Source organism: Amyelois transitella, chromosome 8 (assembly GCF_032362555.1).
Source record: "Amyelois transitella isolate CPQ chromosome 8, ilAmyTran1.1, whole genome shotgun sequence".
In the NCBI taxonomy this organism is placed as follows: domain Eukaryota; kingdom Metazoa; phylum Arthropoda; class Insecta; order Lepidoptera; family Pyralidae; genus Amyelois; species Amyelois transitella.
In genome coordinates this window covers 937718-952936 of record NC_083511.1, presented here as the reverse complement: position 1 = coordinate 952936, position 15219 = coordinate 937718, and the positions used below count along the sequence as shown (strand labels likewise).

Sequence of the window (15219 nt, the reverse complement as noted above, 5' to 3'; positions counted from 1 at the left end):
TTTCATGGTTTAAGCGGCTTAAAAATAAAGTTTATATCGCAATAAAGACTTTGACCCATAACAATTGACTAAAATAGTCGCCCCATAGCGTCGCTTAGTTTACCGTGGCTGTAGAAACGACCCCACATTTGCGTTATTTCAACGATAACTGTTATTCGTGATTGCTAAGTTCTTCGTTATAACAGTCTTACTAGATTTAGACAAAAACAATAATGTATAGGGAACAAATACCACAGATTGAGTAACCCCTTAAGTAAAATCAAGACTTGTATACATACATGTATATAGTCACGTGTAGCCGTCTACCCCGCAATGGATATAGACGTGACAATATGTATGTTTGTACATTTATTAAGCTTGTTTAATTCTTCACGGCACTGATGACATACAGCTTACGACATTAACTGTTTTAGTATGATAATGAGGATCCAGTCAGATATCCTGTGACGTAGTGTGCCGGGTTGTGGTCGGAATTTCAATTAATTGGAATCTGAACCTACGACGAGAGGGTTTGAGTAAGGTTAGTATAATGACTCAACTACAGGGACCTAGTATTTGTAGAAGTTCGTATTTTGAGGGAAAAAGAGAATAAACGAATAGTTGTAACCCTTTCAACCGACTTCAAAAAACAAGAGTCTCTTCATTCAGCTTTGTTTTACAATTCAATAGCTGATAAATTTTTTTTTAGAATTTTATTTTTCGAAGAGATAAATTTATAAGGTATGTATCACGGCAAGATCTGATTTTAAGAATGTGAAGAATTTGAGAAAATTCTTAAAATTTTATCGAAAAAGTTTTATAAATCTAAAATCATTTCTATATTTGAACTTTTGCATCTAGTAGTCATCAGAATAACGGTATCAAATCTCAAATAATTACTGAACAAAGAATTGGTCAATATATTCCTTCCCCACGCGACAAACATAGAAGGACTTACTTTTAGAAATAACTTAGAAGCCAAAAGCAAGTTTACAGAATTAATAGCCATCATAATATTTAAGGAAGTAGTTAGGATTAATGAGAGAGATAATTTTGTGGGTCATCTAATGCAACGTGGCACGGTTATAAGGATAAAACGATTAGATTTCCCCTTGTTTACCCACATTTCCGTAATAATTTGTAAGATTAGGTACATTTGGAATTAAATTCTCTGCGTTTATTGTGAGGTGAGATCGAGTAAGTTTTTGTGGTACCTCTCTCACTCTTGTCTCTATATTTTGCTCTTTCTAATGATAATGTTAAAAAGCATGTAGGTATTTGTTTAAAACGTAAAATATTTTTAAAATTGGCATGATAATAACTTATGTGCCGTGTGGTTCCCGGCACCAATAGAAAAAAGAATAGGTCCACTCCATCACTCTCCCATGGATGTCGTAAAAGGCGACTAGGGGTAGGCTTATAAACTTGGGATTCTTCTTTTAGGCGATGGGCTAGCAACCCGTCACTATTTGAATCTCAATTCTATCTTAAAGCCAAATAGCTGAACGTGGCCTATCAGTCTTTACAAGACTGTTGCTCTTGACGGGGTAGACCCCCACAAGGGATGTAGACGTGATTATATGTATGTAATAACTTAAGACAGAAGGTCCTTTAAGTAGAGACTAAATAGATTAACCGACTTCGTAGTACATGGATCTCACAATTTTTTACGGTAGAAAGACTGAATTGCGAGACTTGGGTTTTTTACAGGATGTTTTTGATGGCATTTGACATAAAACGGTGACAGATAATAAAAAAAAGTGAAAATATTTTTTTCGGTTTTTTGTGAGTCTTGTGTTGAGTCTAGGCTCCAAAGCATTACTAATAACAAAATATTACTGAAATGATTTTAACTTTTGTTTTTTTTTACAACGAAAAACCACTACTGATCTTTATGAAATTTGTCACCGAGTAAAATAAGACAGGAAAATCTCACGGCAGCGGAGCCTCGGGCAAATCTGCTACACGTAAACGTTATTATGGGAGAGAATTTTATTATTTAAAAAATTTGTAATTCAAAATAGCCTAGTCCGCATACCCTCACCCGTCGCTTCAAGGCTTCAATATTTCAAACTAATGTAGAAGCAAAAGGTATTAGTTAGAAAGTTTAACGTGCCTTTTAGTTTTAGTGAACATTAAAAGGGAGGGATAGTTCTAAATGACTTGATAAAGAGCTCAGGGATTTGTTTTATGTTTTACCTTGGTTTTGGGCGTGTACATACAAATAGTCACGTCTACAACCCTTGCGGGGTAGACAGAGCCAATAGTCTTGAAAAAACTGATAGGCCACATTCAGCTGTTTGGCTTAATGATAGAATTGAGATTCAATTAGTGACAGGTTGCTAGCCTATCGCTCAAAAAAGTTATCCCAAGTTAATAAGCCTATCCCGTAATAGCCTTTTGTATTAATTTTGGGGTGTGTATTAGATAATATTCTTAATCGAACTATATAACTTTTGTAAAAAGAGAACCGCCTCCAACCGATATCTTAATTCTTTTAAGTCGGTTAAATATTCTAAAACTTTTTCTTAAGTTTAACAAACACTTTTCTGAATATCGCATCAAAATCGGTTCAGCGAAACGTGAGATAATCGCGGACAAACACGCATACAGGTCAAACTACGAACCACCTTTTTCTGAAGGCGGTTTAAAAGGGTTCTTAACCCATCATCCTCCTGGCGTTAGTTTCAGTTGAAGAAGAAGAAGAAGTTCTAGTTGCGTGGTCACTTCTCTAGTCTAGTCAGGTTTTTTACATGAAGCGACTACCGTCTGACCTCGGCAACCTTTGCAGGAAAACCTAACCCTTAGCAACAAAGAAATTGCTACAGTTTCGCCTAACTTTAAAAAAAATTATTTAAGCTTACCTTGAAATTTAATAATGAAAACGTCTACCGATTTTCCTGATTTTTTCATAATAATTTTCTCAACACACTCTGGCTTTATTATTTGAACACGAATTAATTAATTTTCATTTCTTTTTCAGATAAAATTCGTCTCAGGATTGGTAAGTACTCTTTATACATTTAACGAACTTTTGAAAACGTTATTCCTTTATTTTTGTTATTACTTTTAATAATGGACGTTAGGTATATTTATGAGATGTGTGATGGAAAATCCATGATTTTAGTTCATTTATAGCAGCATACATATACATAGAATCACGCCTCTTTCCCGGAGGGGTAGGCAGAGACTACCTCTTTCCACTTGCCACGATCTCTGCATACTTCCTTCTTAAGAGGAATAATAAAGGTTTATTATAATAATAAACTTTATTGTTTGCCGGTTGACTGAAAGAGATCACTTCATGGGATAAGTTCGCCATTGCAAGTGATTTGTTTCTTTTATAATACATACATACATATGGTTACGTCTATATTCCTTGCGGGGTAGACAGAGCCAACAGTATTGAAAATACTGATAGGCCACGCTCAGCTATTTGGCTTAATGCTAGAATTAAGATTCAAGGCGAGTAAACTAGGAAGACACAGCCAGTTATTAATAAACTTTCGTTCGCTATCATGTTAAAATGTCCAAGTTTTTTCATTTTATCGATGAAGCGTCCCAAGTTCAGTATATTTGTTTAAGAAAGTGGATTGGAAATTTGCTATCGTTCCAACAACTTTCATCAATCATTGGTTATCCATATCTCTCGCCCATACATACATACATACAGAGCCATAGTCTTGATTAGACTGAATGGCCACGTTCAGCTATTCTCTTGCCCATAATTCTTCAAATCTCAGCTGTTAACTTTAAACAGTGTGTACCGTGTGGTAACCGGCACCATTAGAAACCAAAGAATAGGACCACTCCATCTCTTTCCCATGGATGTCGTAAAAGGCGATTAAGGGATAGGCTTATAAACTTGGGATTCTTCTTTTAGGCGACAGACTAGCAACCTTTCACTATTTGAATCTCAATTCTATCATTAAGCCAAACAGCTAAACGTGGTCTATCAGTCTTTCAGGACTGTTGGCTTTGTCTACCCCGCAAGGGATATAGACGTGATTATATGTATGTATGCATTCAAAAGAAAGACTAATCAATTTAGATTTTTTCATTTAGGCGATGGGTTAACAAAATATGATTCTCTGACATTTACTTTCACCATTAATTGGCCTTCAAGTTTAGTGACTAATGGCTCTGTCTACCCTAAAACAGATAAAAACGTGACGTGTGTGTGTGTTAACAAACAAATACCAAATCATTTTATCATTTGTAAAATATATTAGGAACAACGCCATTCCAAATAATATTCTCGACAATTCTGTTTCCAACCCGGGACCCATTATAATTCTCAGGCCTACAGCCGATCCAATCATCGCACGCCACAATTGTTGACATACAGAATGTACACACATAATTATACTATATCTAATAATACGCCTACAACGGCGTGTTAATCTGTTTGTTTGCGAATTTAGCCGCCGTTCTAGTGCGCCGTGGCGTTTGTTTTCAGTAAATATGGTTTAATTTAATTACTATCATCAAATTATGTGTGTAATATGGCGTAGTAGTTGAAGCTTCCGAATGTTACGCAAGAAAAGAGAAGCAGTAGGTAACTAATTTAAGAGAATAACTTTTGTAAAAAGTGTACCGCCCCCAATCGATATCCTCCTTTTTTGAAGTCGGTTAAATATATTTCTAAAACCTCCTTAGTGTAACAAACACTTTCCTGAAAATCGCAGCTAAATCGGTTCAGCGAGTCGCGAGATAATCGCGAAAAAACATACATACAGGTAACCACCAATAAGAACCTTTTTTTGATGGCGGTTAAAAATAAGAGAAATGTATACACAAGTCCACCTCTTCTACATTTTACATGCAACTATCACTCAATTCCATTATTTAATTAAATAAATAAAATCCTCAAAGGCATCTAATTACTCTTGGCCCTGTCTCTCCCGACTCCCGACATTTCAATCTCACAAATTACTGAAACTTTGATCACTATTGTATCTCAATTAGTACACAATAATCGTAGCATAACTCATAACTGACGTTAGAATATCAATTAATTAACTCGATCACGTTTAATTATCATCGACATTGAGATCCTACGCATCCAACATAGACAGGTCATTGTCGAAGGCTGTAAACGTGATCGGATTACCAAACACGCCGAAATTATCCTCAATCCGCAAGTAGGACCTTATCACACCATTTATGATATAACAAGAGACCATAAACCATCTTTGAGCAGTATAAATTGTAGTACTTTTTAGTCACCAACATCATTCAACCATTGACAATTGAAGATGAAGCTTGTAATCATCTCGTGTTTACTAGTCGTGGCGTTAGCTGAACCGCCGCGTTCAAGAGCTGAACCGCCTCGATTCAGACCAGCGAGGTTTAGGTTCCAGCGACAAGAATTGGCGCCAACAACGACTGATTCTCCTACTGAACCCACGACAGAACCTAGTGGACCTTATCCTCCTTCAGGATGGAAACCGTCTGGAGAACCTTTCACGCTGCCAAAAGAAGTGGATACAACTTATGGACCTCCTGAAGAGAGTGGATCTTACCCGCCTTCAGGGTGGAAGCCTCAAGGACAGCAATTTGCACTGCCTAATGAGCCTCCAGCTACCAGTTATGGGGTTCCTGATAATGCGTACGGGACACCAGTAACAGATGCTCCTACAACGGATAATCCCCAAGCTGAAAAACTAGACGGGCCCGTGGAAGTCCAGAAAAGTATTGGATCTTACTACGTTCTTCTGCCAAACGGGCAGCTGCAGAAAGTGGACTTCATGACGGAGAATGACATCCAGAATATGAAGTATACGGCCAGACTGCAGCTGAGGGAACCGGCGCCTTTACTTCTGTTCCGACCTTAGTTTGTGATTTTATTTGTGAACTGTGATTATTGATATGAATAAATAACTGATACTGTATACAACATAGGACGGACATACTTTTTGCAAAAACCTCTTTATTATTTACTAGCTGTGCCCGCGATTTCGTCCGCGTGGAATAGTTATTTTGGGCATCATTGAAGCCCTCAAGGAGGAATAATTTTCCCCGTTTTTTTCACATTTTCTAATAGTTGCAGCGTGATGATAAATTGCCTAAAGCCTTCCTCGATAAATGGTCTATAAAACACAAAATTCGAACCAGTAGTTTCTGAGATTAGCGCGTTCACACAAACAAACTCTTCAGCTTTATAATATAAGTATGGATTTATTTTCTTTTGAAACAATGAAAACATTTTTTGTGAAGAATAATCATAACTTTAAATACTTATTCACACTTAAATACTTTCATCGCTGAAGCACGTATGACTTAAAAATTGCGGTAAAGTAAATCTTTCTATTGAATGAATGAATGAAATAGTATTTATTTAAGTAACCAGGACTCATAATATTATTATACCATATTATTATACCATATTTAGTATCACATATCGGTTTTATTATTTGCAATTGTGTTCAAATCATGAGGTCTTTATAGAATACTAAGCAAATAACTCTTTACATACAGTGAAATATATTTAACTTTTCAATCATAAGCAACTTGATCGAACTAGGAACGTCCAAACAAAAGGTCAGGTCAAGAGTACTCAAAACCAGCGAGCTTGCATGAAGAGAGTTATGAATGTGGATGTGGCGAAAGAAGTACGCAGAGATCGTGGCAAGTAGATAGTTTTAATCTCTGCCCCTGCCTACCCCTCCAAGAGAGAGGCATTATTTTCTGTACGTATAATAAGCAACTGTAGGTTAATTAAAAATAAAATCAATATAACGTTGTTACCACGCACAAAAGGGTTTAATGTCCTGTCAAGCTAAATCCTAACAGACGTAGATGTGAACACAAAGCAAAGTATCTAAAACAATTAACACAAAGAGTGAAGCATCGTTATTCCGGGCTTTCGGAACATTAAAGATGAGCTTCCCTTATTTGAGAACAAATATTCATTAAAAGCTTCACGCATGGTGGATGAAGATTTCATATTAAAATGATATATGTTTACTCGTAGCATCCATACTTATATTATAAACTAGAGGCCGCCCGCGACTTCGCACGGCCGGAATCAATTCCGCGGGAACTCCGGGATAAAAAGTCTTCAGCTACCTACAAACCAAATTTCATCGTAATCGGTTCAGTAGTTTTTGCGTGAAAGAGTAACAAACATCCATACTGACACCCTGACATATTTGAAAATAAATAAGAAGTGTATAAATCTATGGATAGGCTAATTAACTTTCTTTAAGGACGGGATTCTTCTTTTAGGCGATGGGCTAGCAACCTTAATTCCTACAGTTGAACGTCTCGTACAGTCTTTTCGAGATTTTGGCTCTGTCTACCCCATAAGGGACGTGATTATAACTATATTGTCTAATCCGGAAAATAAAATAGAATACTTTTCATTCGGGCCGGAGAGCTCGGGCATATACATACATGCATATATAATCATGTCTTTTTCTCGAAAGGGTAGGCAGAGACTACATTTTTCTTGCCACGATCCCTGCACTCTTCCTTCGCTTCATCTAAATTCACAATTCTCTTTATACCCGACGACTACGATTTGATCAAGGTACGTTCGTCTCATTACGAGCTTCATGTTTGGGAATGAAGCTATGGTATTGAAAGCAGCTCCACCCGCGATAGACTAAAATTCCCGATTTTCCATTTCAGAAGGAATAACAGGAATTTATTATATATTTGTTGCAAGTTTTATAAAAGTATGTCATGTGATTTAACTCTGATGAATAAACAAACAAACTTACTTACACATTTATAATATTAATCGGTATTCCGAGAGGATTTATAAAAAACAGTGTTTAAAAATGTACATTTTTAACGAATAAGGTTTTCTTTCATACATGATATGGGGATCTCCGTTTTGTATTACAGCGTCCTGAAATTAATAAATAAATTTGAATTAAAGGGCTGAAAAATTTAATTTAATAAGGGGTTCGTATAATGAAGCTCTTTTTGGCGTGTTGGTTGTATATACATTCATTCATATAGTCACGTCTATATATATCCCTTGCGGTGTAGACAGAGCCAATAGTCTCGAAAAGACTGAAAGGCCACGTTTAGCTGTATGGCTTACTGATGAAATATGCACTAAGAAAGAATTCTCGTTATTCTCATGGGAACGGAAATTAGAGGGATCTTTGGCTTTACGTGGATGAAGTCGCGGACGTATCTCTAGTATAAGATAAAGTACATACATACATTCATATGGTCACGTCTATATCCCTTGCGGGGTAGAGAGAGCCAACAGTCTTGAAAAGACTGAAAGGCCACGTTTAGCTTTTTGGCTTGATGATAGAATTGAGATTCAAATAGCGACAGATTGCTAGCCCATCGCCTATTACAAGAATCCCAAGTTTATAAGCCTATCCCTTAGTCGCCTTTTACTACATCCATAGGAAGGAGAATGAGTTATCTAATTTTTTTTTATAAGTGCCGTGTACCACACGGCACTAGATAAATTAGTAATAAAAATACTAACGGTACGAAGCCAGTCCTTCGAAGAAGTTATCCTTGATCATCCAGAAATTGATCACGTACTGAACAATGGCCCGGCAGCTCGAGTAGGCCATGAGGAGGGAGATCCAGGATATGTCTTCCGTGGACTCCACCTTGGAGAACTCCGGCTCCAGGCTCGTTACGTTCACGGCTTTTACGTTGCTGATGTACATTAAAAGATCGTCTGGAAAGTATTGCCATAAATTTTTTATTTATTTATTTAAACTTCATGCACGTAAAACGTACAACAGGTGGACTTAATGCCACAAGGCATTCTCTGCCAGTCGAACCTTTGGACCAAACTGAGATGGATGTACGGGTAGTGCGATAACTGTAAAATAAAACATACATACATACATATGGTCACGTCTATATCCCTTGCGGGGTAGACAGTCTTGAAAAGACTGAATGGCCACGTTCAGCTATTTGGCTTAATGATAGAACTGAGATTCAAATAGTGACAGGTTGCTAGCCCATCGCCTAAAAGAGGAATCCTAAGTTTATAAACCTATCCCTTAGTCGCCTTTTACGACATCTATGGGAAAGAGATGGAGTGGTCCTATTCTTTTTTGTAATGGTGCCGGGAACCACACGGCACGGTAACATAAAAAATTATATAAATATAAATAACAAAAAAATTGTCAAAATTTGTTTAAAAAATTTAAGTATTTCTTTATTTATTAAAAAGAATTAAAACTTTGGTAACTTTCATTAATTTAAAAAAAAAATACAGCGAGGCCTATCATGACATGCGCGACGCGGTTTTTATCGCGCGATGAACTATAGCTGTTTCGCTTTTTATTTTGACATAAAACGAGACAGCGATAGTTTATCGCGTGATAATAACGGCGTTACGTGTACCACGCTAGACCCGACGATCAGATATTGGAAAGTCTTTCTCCATTAATAAGGTACATTATCTGCGGGTGTTTAAGGTTATGCAATAATACCACTTGCCGTGTGGTTTCCGGCACCAATACAAAAAAGAATAGGACCACTCCATCTCTTTCCCATGGATGTCGTAAAAGGCGACTAAGGGATAGGCTTGCAAACTTGAGATTATTTTTTTTAGGCGATGGGCTAGCAACCTGTCACTATTTGAATCTCAATTCTATCATTTAGCCAAATAGCTGAACGTGGCCTATCAGTCTTTAAGACTGTTGACTCTGTCTAACCCGCAAGGGATATAGACGTGATTATATGTATGTATGTAATAATACCACAGGTGAAGCCGTGACGGACTGCTAGTTTAAAATATATAGGTAGGTATACATGGTGTGTGCCAGTTGCATCTCATCCCAAGGTCAAACAAAGCTGTAGCGGGAGCGATGATTCCCCTCGACCGCCACCAAAGGGAAGATCTTCCGCCAGGCTAGGTGTTATGCTTGGGGAACCGCGCGACAGACGATGTTATGTCGAAGGTTGTATATATGTTCCAATCCGTAAAACCTTTGCTTGCGCTATTTAGACTTTTCGCTGTTTTTGACTGATAGCGTCGCGTGATTTTGTTCGTTTGTAATATCTTTATTGCATAGAAATTTACACAGCAACAAGAAAATAGTACATAGTTATAAAAGAAACCAATCACTTGCAATGGCGGACTTACTTACTTTTGTTTTTGTGACTTGCGGCGTAGAGATGTCATGAGACTCTTCTTCTAAGCAATAGGCTACCAACCTGTCACTATCTGAATCTCAATTCTATCATTGAGCTATACAGATGAACGTGACCTTCCAGTCTTTTCGCGATTGTTGACTCTGTCTACCCCTATGTAAGGAATAAAGATATGCGTGTATTATTCAGAAAACATTATTGTTGCTATCATTGGCAGAACATTATTAACCGGCTAAAACAAAAGTCCTCAAGACTGTTGGCTCTGTCTAACCCGCAAGGGATATAGACATGACCATTTGTATGTACGTATGTGAAAACAAAGAGATCCCCTTCATTTCGTCAGTCGGTTGAATATAAACTAGTTTGGCAGACCACATTATCGAAATCTGGCAGAATTCCACATACAGCATCGTATTTCACGCGGATTACCGATATTACTTCACAAATCCGGGAAAAGTATGCAATATTTGACTGCGGTGAGGTACGGACGCTACGTACATGATAGAAATATGTACATATACATATATACCGATTAGAAACTAAGTATGCCGTGTGGTTCCCGGCACCAATACAAAAAAGAATACATCCCTTCGCCCACTCCATCTCCTCGCCATGGATGTCTTAAAAGGCGATAAGGGATAGGCTTACAAACTTTGGATTCTTTTTTAGGCGATGGGCTAGCAACCTGTCACTATTTGAGTCTCAATTCTATCATTAGTTGCCAAATAGCTGAACGTGGCCATTCAGTCTTTTCAAGTCTGTTGGCTCTGCCTACCCCGCAATGGATATCTATACTACCATCCAGCCATCACTACTAACCGTATTTCCCTATCGGATAGCCATTAAACTAGTTTCAGTAGGCTATAATAGCCACGGTCTAGTAAAATTGGCATCTGGCCTCTCTTTGAGCTACATACAGTATGCGTCGAGGGCCCATTGTGTACAAATAGATATGTTGAAAGCATTACCTATTGGGCATTGTCGTTTGAATGCAGTACCCAAAACCGAAGAGATTGTTTGAAAAGAGTTAACTTGTTTTCTTGTTGCATGATTTTGGCTCCTGTACTTAGTACTAATTTTTCACTGATCTCAAGATTACCCTAATCGTAGGGCTAAGTGCGGAAGTAATCGTATAGATCATTAAATGCCGTGTGGTTCCCGGCACCAATAAAAAAAAAAAGAATAGGACCACTCCATCTCGTTCCCATGGATGTCGTAAAAGGCGACTAAGGGATAGGCTTATAAACATGGGATTCTTCTTTTAGGCGATGGGCTAGCAACCTGTCACTATTTGAATCGCAATTCCATCATAAAGCCAAACAGCTGAACGTGGCCTATCAGTCTTTTCAAGACTGTTGGCTCTGTCTACACCGCAAGGGATATAGACGTGATTATATGTATGTATGTATGTATCATTTAATGTCTATGACTCTTAAATTGCAGAATTACAGGTTCTTTTGACACCTAGCATAGGCACCAGATCTCCACAACGATTATTGTCCACAGGTATATTTACCAGAGATAATAAGTATTACTACACATTTTTACTTAAGGCCATTTTGTTGTGGAGGTTTTTTTAATTATGAATGTGGATGAAGATGATGAAGTATCGTTGCAAGTGGAATCGTATAGGTTCTGCTACCTCCAAGAATGATTTCAGCTTAAACATTAGGTTGAAAGAAAAAAATATGTTAATTTCACATTCCTGAAGAGTTAGGTTTGTTCAAAATGTGTTAAGCTTTTGGAACGCTAATTGCGCTAATTGCTTAACGCGTATTATAAATCTCACATATTTTTTTAATTTCAAAATTGGATACAAGGTGTCACTTATTGACGTCACATCACTAATACCGCTTCTAAAGCGTTAATGTGTAGAAGAAACGGCGGAACAAACTACACTGCAGCATTTTCATCGGACGAATTTGAAAATCGAAATAGTTACATAATGGTTTTTCTTAGAATTCTGTTATACAGCAAGTTTGATCAGAAACCTGTAACGCCTTAACGATATTAAGTTACTTGCTGTTAGCGTAAATTCGCTTGCACGCGAGAGCTATGAAGAGCAGTTTGATATTCTGCAGATATAACGATACGTCCCTACTAATCTATACTAATAAGAGTATTATAAAGCTGAAGAGTTTGTTTGTTTGAACACGCTAATCTCAGGAACTACTGGTTCAAATTGAAAAATTTATTTTTGTATTGAATATACGTGAATGTGAAAAAAAACTGGCAAAATTATTCATCCTTGAGGGCTTCAATGATGCCCGAGACTTCGTCCGCGTGGAATAGTTATTTACTATTCCACGCGTATATATGTAGCTTACTTTTGCTTTGTCAAGCATAGGCAATTGATTCTTTTTTGCTTTAAAGGAAAATCTGAAAAATATGTATTTTGGAAAAGGTGCCGTGTGGTTCCCGGCACCAATACAAAAAAGAATGGGATCACACCATCTCTTTTCCATGGATGTCGTAAAAGGCGACTAAGGGATAGGCTTACATACTTGGGATTCTTTTTTAGGCGATGGGCTAGCAACCTGTCAAAGCAAAAAGCAAACCAAATAGCTACACGTGGCCTATCAGCCTTTACAAGACTGTTGGCTCTGTCTACCCCGCAAGGGACATAGACGTGACCATATGTATGTATGTATGGAAAAATACTGGTGTATTCATACTTTCGGTCCTAGTATGCATGGAGTCTTTAACGAAGACCGACATGAATATCACGTCCACCACGAGTATGACGACTCCGGTCACAGAGAAGGGCAGTACTGCTGCGTAGAACCTGCACGGCTGCTCCACCATTACCAAGTTCCCGAATGCGAAGACCGACCACAGGATGTGCAGACTCAACCACACTTTCAGTTTTCTGCAATAAGAAACATTGTGATCGCGCTTACGCTGGTAAAGGGTCAGGTCCAAAAAGTACCCGAAACCGCCGAGCTTGCATGAAGAGAGTTATGAATGTGGACGAAGCGAAGGGAGTATGCAGAGATCGTGGCAAGTGGAATGAGGTAGTCTGTCTTACCCCTCCGGGAAAGAGGCGTGATTTTATGTAGGCATGTTTGTATGTGATCACGCTTCTTAATCCAGAGATTAGCGTACTACATTATTTTCATTTGCTGAGATCACAGCTACGATATGTTTTTTTTTGCCGTGCGGTATCCCTGCACTAAACAAAAAAAGAATAGGACCACCTCTCTTTCCCATGGATGTCATAAAAAGCAGAACGTGGTCTTTCAGTCACGACTATTGGCTCTGTTTACCACGCAAGGGATATAGACGTGACTTTATGTCTGTATGTATGTATTTAGATTTCCAATCCTAGTCGATAGCTTACTTACCCACGAAAACTGGACGCGATGTGATTCTTCAGTGGCCAGACGATATTTGAGTAGACTTTCTTGAAGTCCCGGACTTCGGTGAAGTTGTAGAAGAAGATCCGGGAGCAGGCTTCGGGATCGTAGAAGTAGAGTAGCTTAACCAGAGTTATTTCGTGTAGTTCGTTCCTCTCTGGCTTGAGTTGGCAGGTAAGAGTCGAGTAAGAAATAATTATGCAGAAGATTGCTGGAAAAAGGAGGAATAAATTTCTCTAGAAATAAGTAGTGCCCTTGTACTGAATTTCTCTTTATTTTAAGTTTTTTTTTGCTTATATTTCTTGTTGTACATAAATATATAAATAACATAAATAAATAAAGGAGGATTCTATAACTATTATTTGTGTGGGATATAAATCATCATAAAAAGAACAACATACGTATGATTGTCTTTCTCGCTTAACTTTCAGCTTTTCAACTAATATACAGATAACATATCAGTGTTAATAATCACAAGAAACTATTTTTTAATATAAACTATACAAAAAATATTAAGAATAATTATTTAGATAGAACGACAGACATCACAACAATAAAAATAACACACATTTCTGGTCGTTGTTTGCAAAGAAATGTGATCCCAAATATAACTTACATTGATACAAAACAAGCGCCGTTGTCCAAAAACTAAGTGACCCCATTATCACAGGATTGATTACAATTCCATCAACTCCTCAGATTCAAAGGTCCCAAAATATCGGAGAGCAGTCGTGACGGACAAACAGATCAAGTAGGCTGCGATTCAATTTTGTGATTGTTACAAAACATTTAAAATACAGAAGTCAAGTCATTTTTCTTGTGAGAATATCATTAAATCTTTGGATACAATAGGTTACAATAATGATTTACAAATTACACTGATTGAGTTAGCCTCGAAGTAAGTTCGAAACTTGTGTTACAAGACACTATCTCAACGATACTATATTTTACAATAAATACCTACTTATAAAGGTAAATATCCAAAACCCAGGCCAATCAGTAAAAGGTTTTTTCTCATCATGGGATTCGAACCCGGGACCTCCAGTGTCACAGACAAGCGTACTACCGCTGAGCCACAGAGGCCGTCTACAATGGATCTTAAATATAAGTTAAGGAGAGAAATCTGAGAATTTTAGAATTAACTTACCTGTTACCTTACCTTAAATGTTAGTTTACTCCATTTTTTCGATTTAAGTAAGACATTACACCTGTTAAAAGCTTTTATTCCATCTAAAAGCTAAGTACGCGACATCACAAGACGAGTTTCGTAAAGTTTTATGTGTTAATCGTACATATTAAAATTACTGGCTTTATTTCCGTACTTATTTTATTTTGTATCGTCTACGAGACGCTATTTTGATTACAGGTAAAGTCCAAAATTAATGGCACTCCAAGCGCGGCGATAATGAAAAATTTAATAGCGTCCTTTCAAATTGAATTTCCTCAAGAATCGTCTCATTTCATTTCGCATTACCCAAGTTTAATGTTCTTTATAAATTGTTCTCTTTTAATCCTTACGGGGTGGAATGAGGCGGGGTTGGCAAAATTTTGGTTTTGAATATATAAACAGTTAAACTCGTTTAAGTCGATAAATTTAATTTTAATATAGATGGATATGTAGAAAGATAGTCCCTTTGGGCTAGTGAATAATTAAAAGATCACCGTTCTCCTGGTGTAAATGTCAGTTGCATCCTCTCTGGAGAGGAGCCTAGATCCGCCTATTTGATTATGACCCAGGAGTATATCAAGTTATTATCATCACATATTTTCTCCTAACATTCAGCATTGATCA

The 15219-nt window shown here is 37.4% G+C and overlaps 3 protein-coding genes across 3 annotated transcripts in view; 2 read left to right on the top strand and 1 right to left on the bottom strand.

The window, feature by feature from the left end:
* The window catches only part of LOC106137362 (uncharacterized), a 221204-nt gene that overhangs the window by 81560 nt on the left and 124425 nt on the right, over nucleotides 1-15219 (top strand). The window contains exon 4 of the mRNA XM_013338174.2: nucleotides 2963-2983. The gene's annotated coding sequence lies outside the window, so the exon portion shown is untranslated. The remainder of the gene's footprint in view (nucleotides 1-2962; nucleotides 2984-15219) is intronic.
* Nucleotides 5230-5895, top strand: LOC106137364 (basic salivary proline-rich protein 1-like). The gene has a single exon (XM_013338176.2). It carries the CDS (start codon nucleotides 5238-5240, stop codon nucleotides 5814-5816), a length of 579 nt encoding a protein of 192 aa, XP_013193630.1. The 5' UTR covers nucleotides 5230-5237; the 3' UTR covers nucleotides 5817-5895.
* LOC106137317 (uncharacterized) lies at nucleotides 8436-14089 on the bottom strand. The gene is made up of 4 exons (XM_013338128.1): nucleotides 14044-14089; nucleotides 13416-13638; nucleotides 12747-12940; nucleotides 8436-8641 (listed from the first exon to the last, which is right to left on the bottom strand). Exons 1-4 carry the CDS (start codon nucleotides 14087-14089, stop codon nucleotides 8436-8438), a joined length of 669 nt encoding a protein of 222 aa, XP_013193582.1.

Coding starts and splice junctions, on each gene's coding strand:
- LOC106137317 (XM_013338128.1), bottom strand. CDS start 14,089: ATGGGGTCACTTAGTTTTTGGACAACGGCGCTTGTTTTGTATCAAT. Junction 13,639..14,043: donor GGCGCTTGTTTTGTATCAAT/GTAAGTTATATT, acceptor TCCTTTTTCCAG/CAATCTTCTGCATAATTATT. Junction 8,642..12,746: donor CATGCATACTAGGACCGAAA/GTATGAATACAC, acceptor AATACTTTCCAG/ACGATCTTTTAATGTACATC.
- LOC106137364 (XM_013338176.2), top strand. CDS start 5,238: ATGAAGCTTGTAATCATCTCGTGTTTACTAGTCGTGGCGTTAGCTGAA.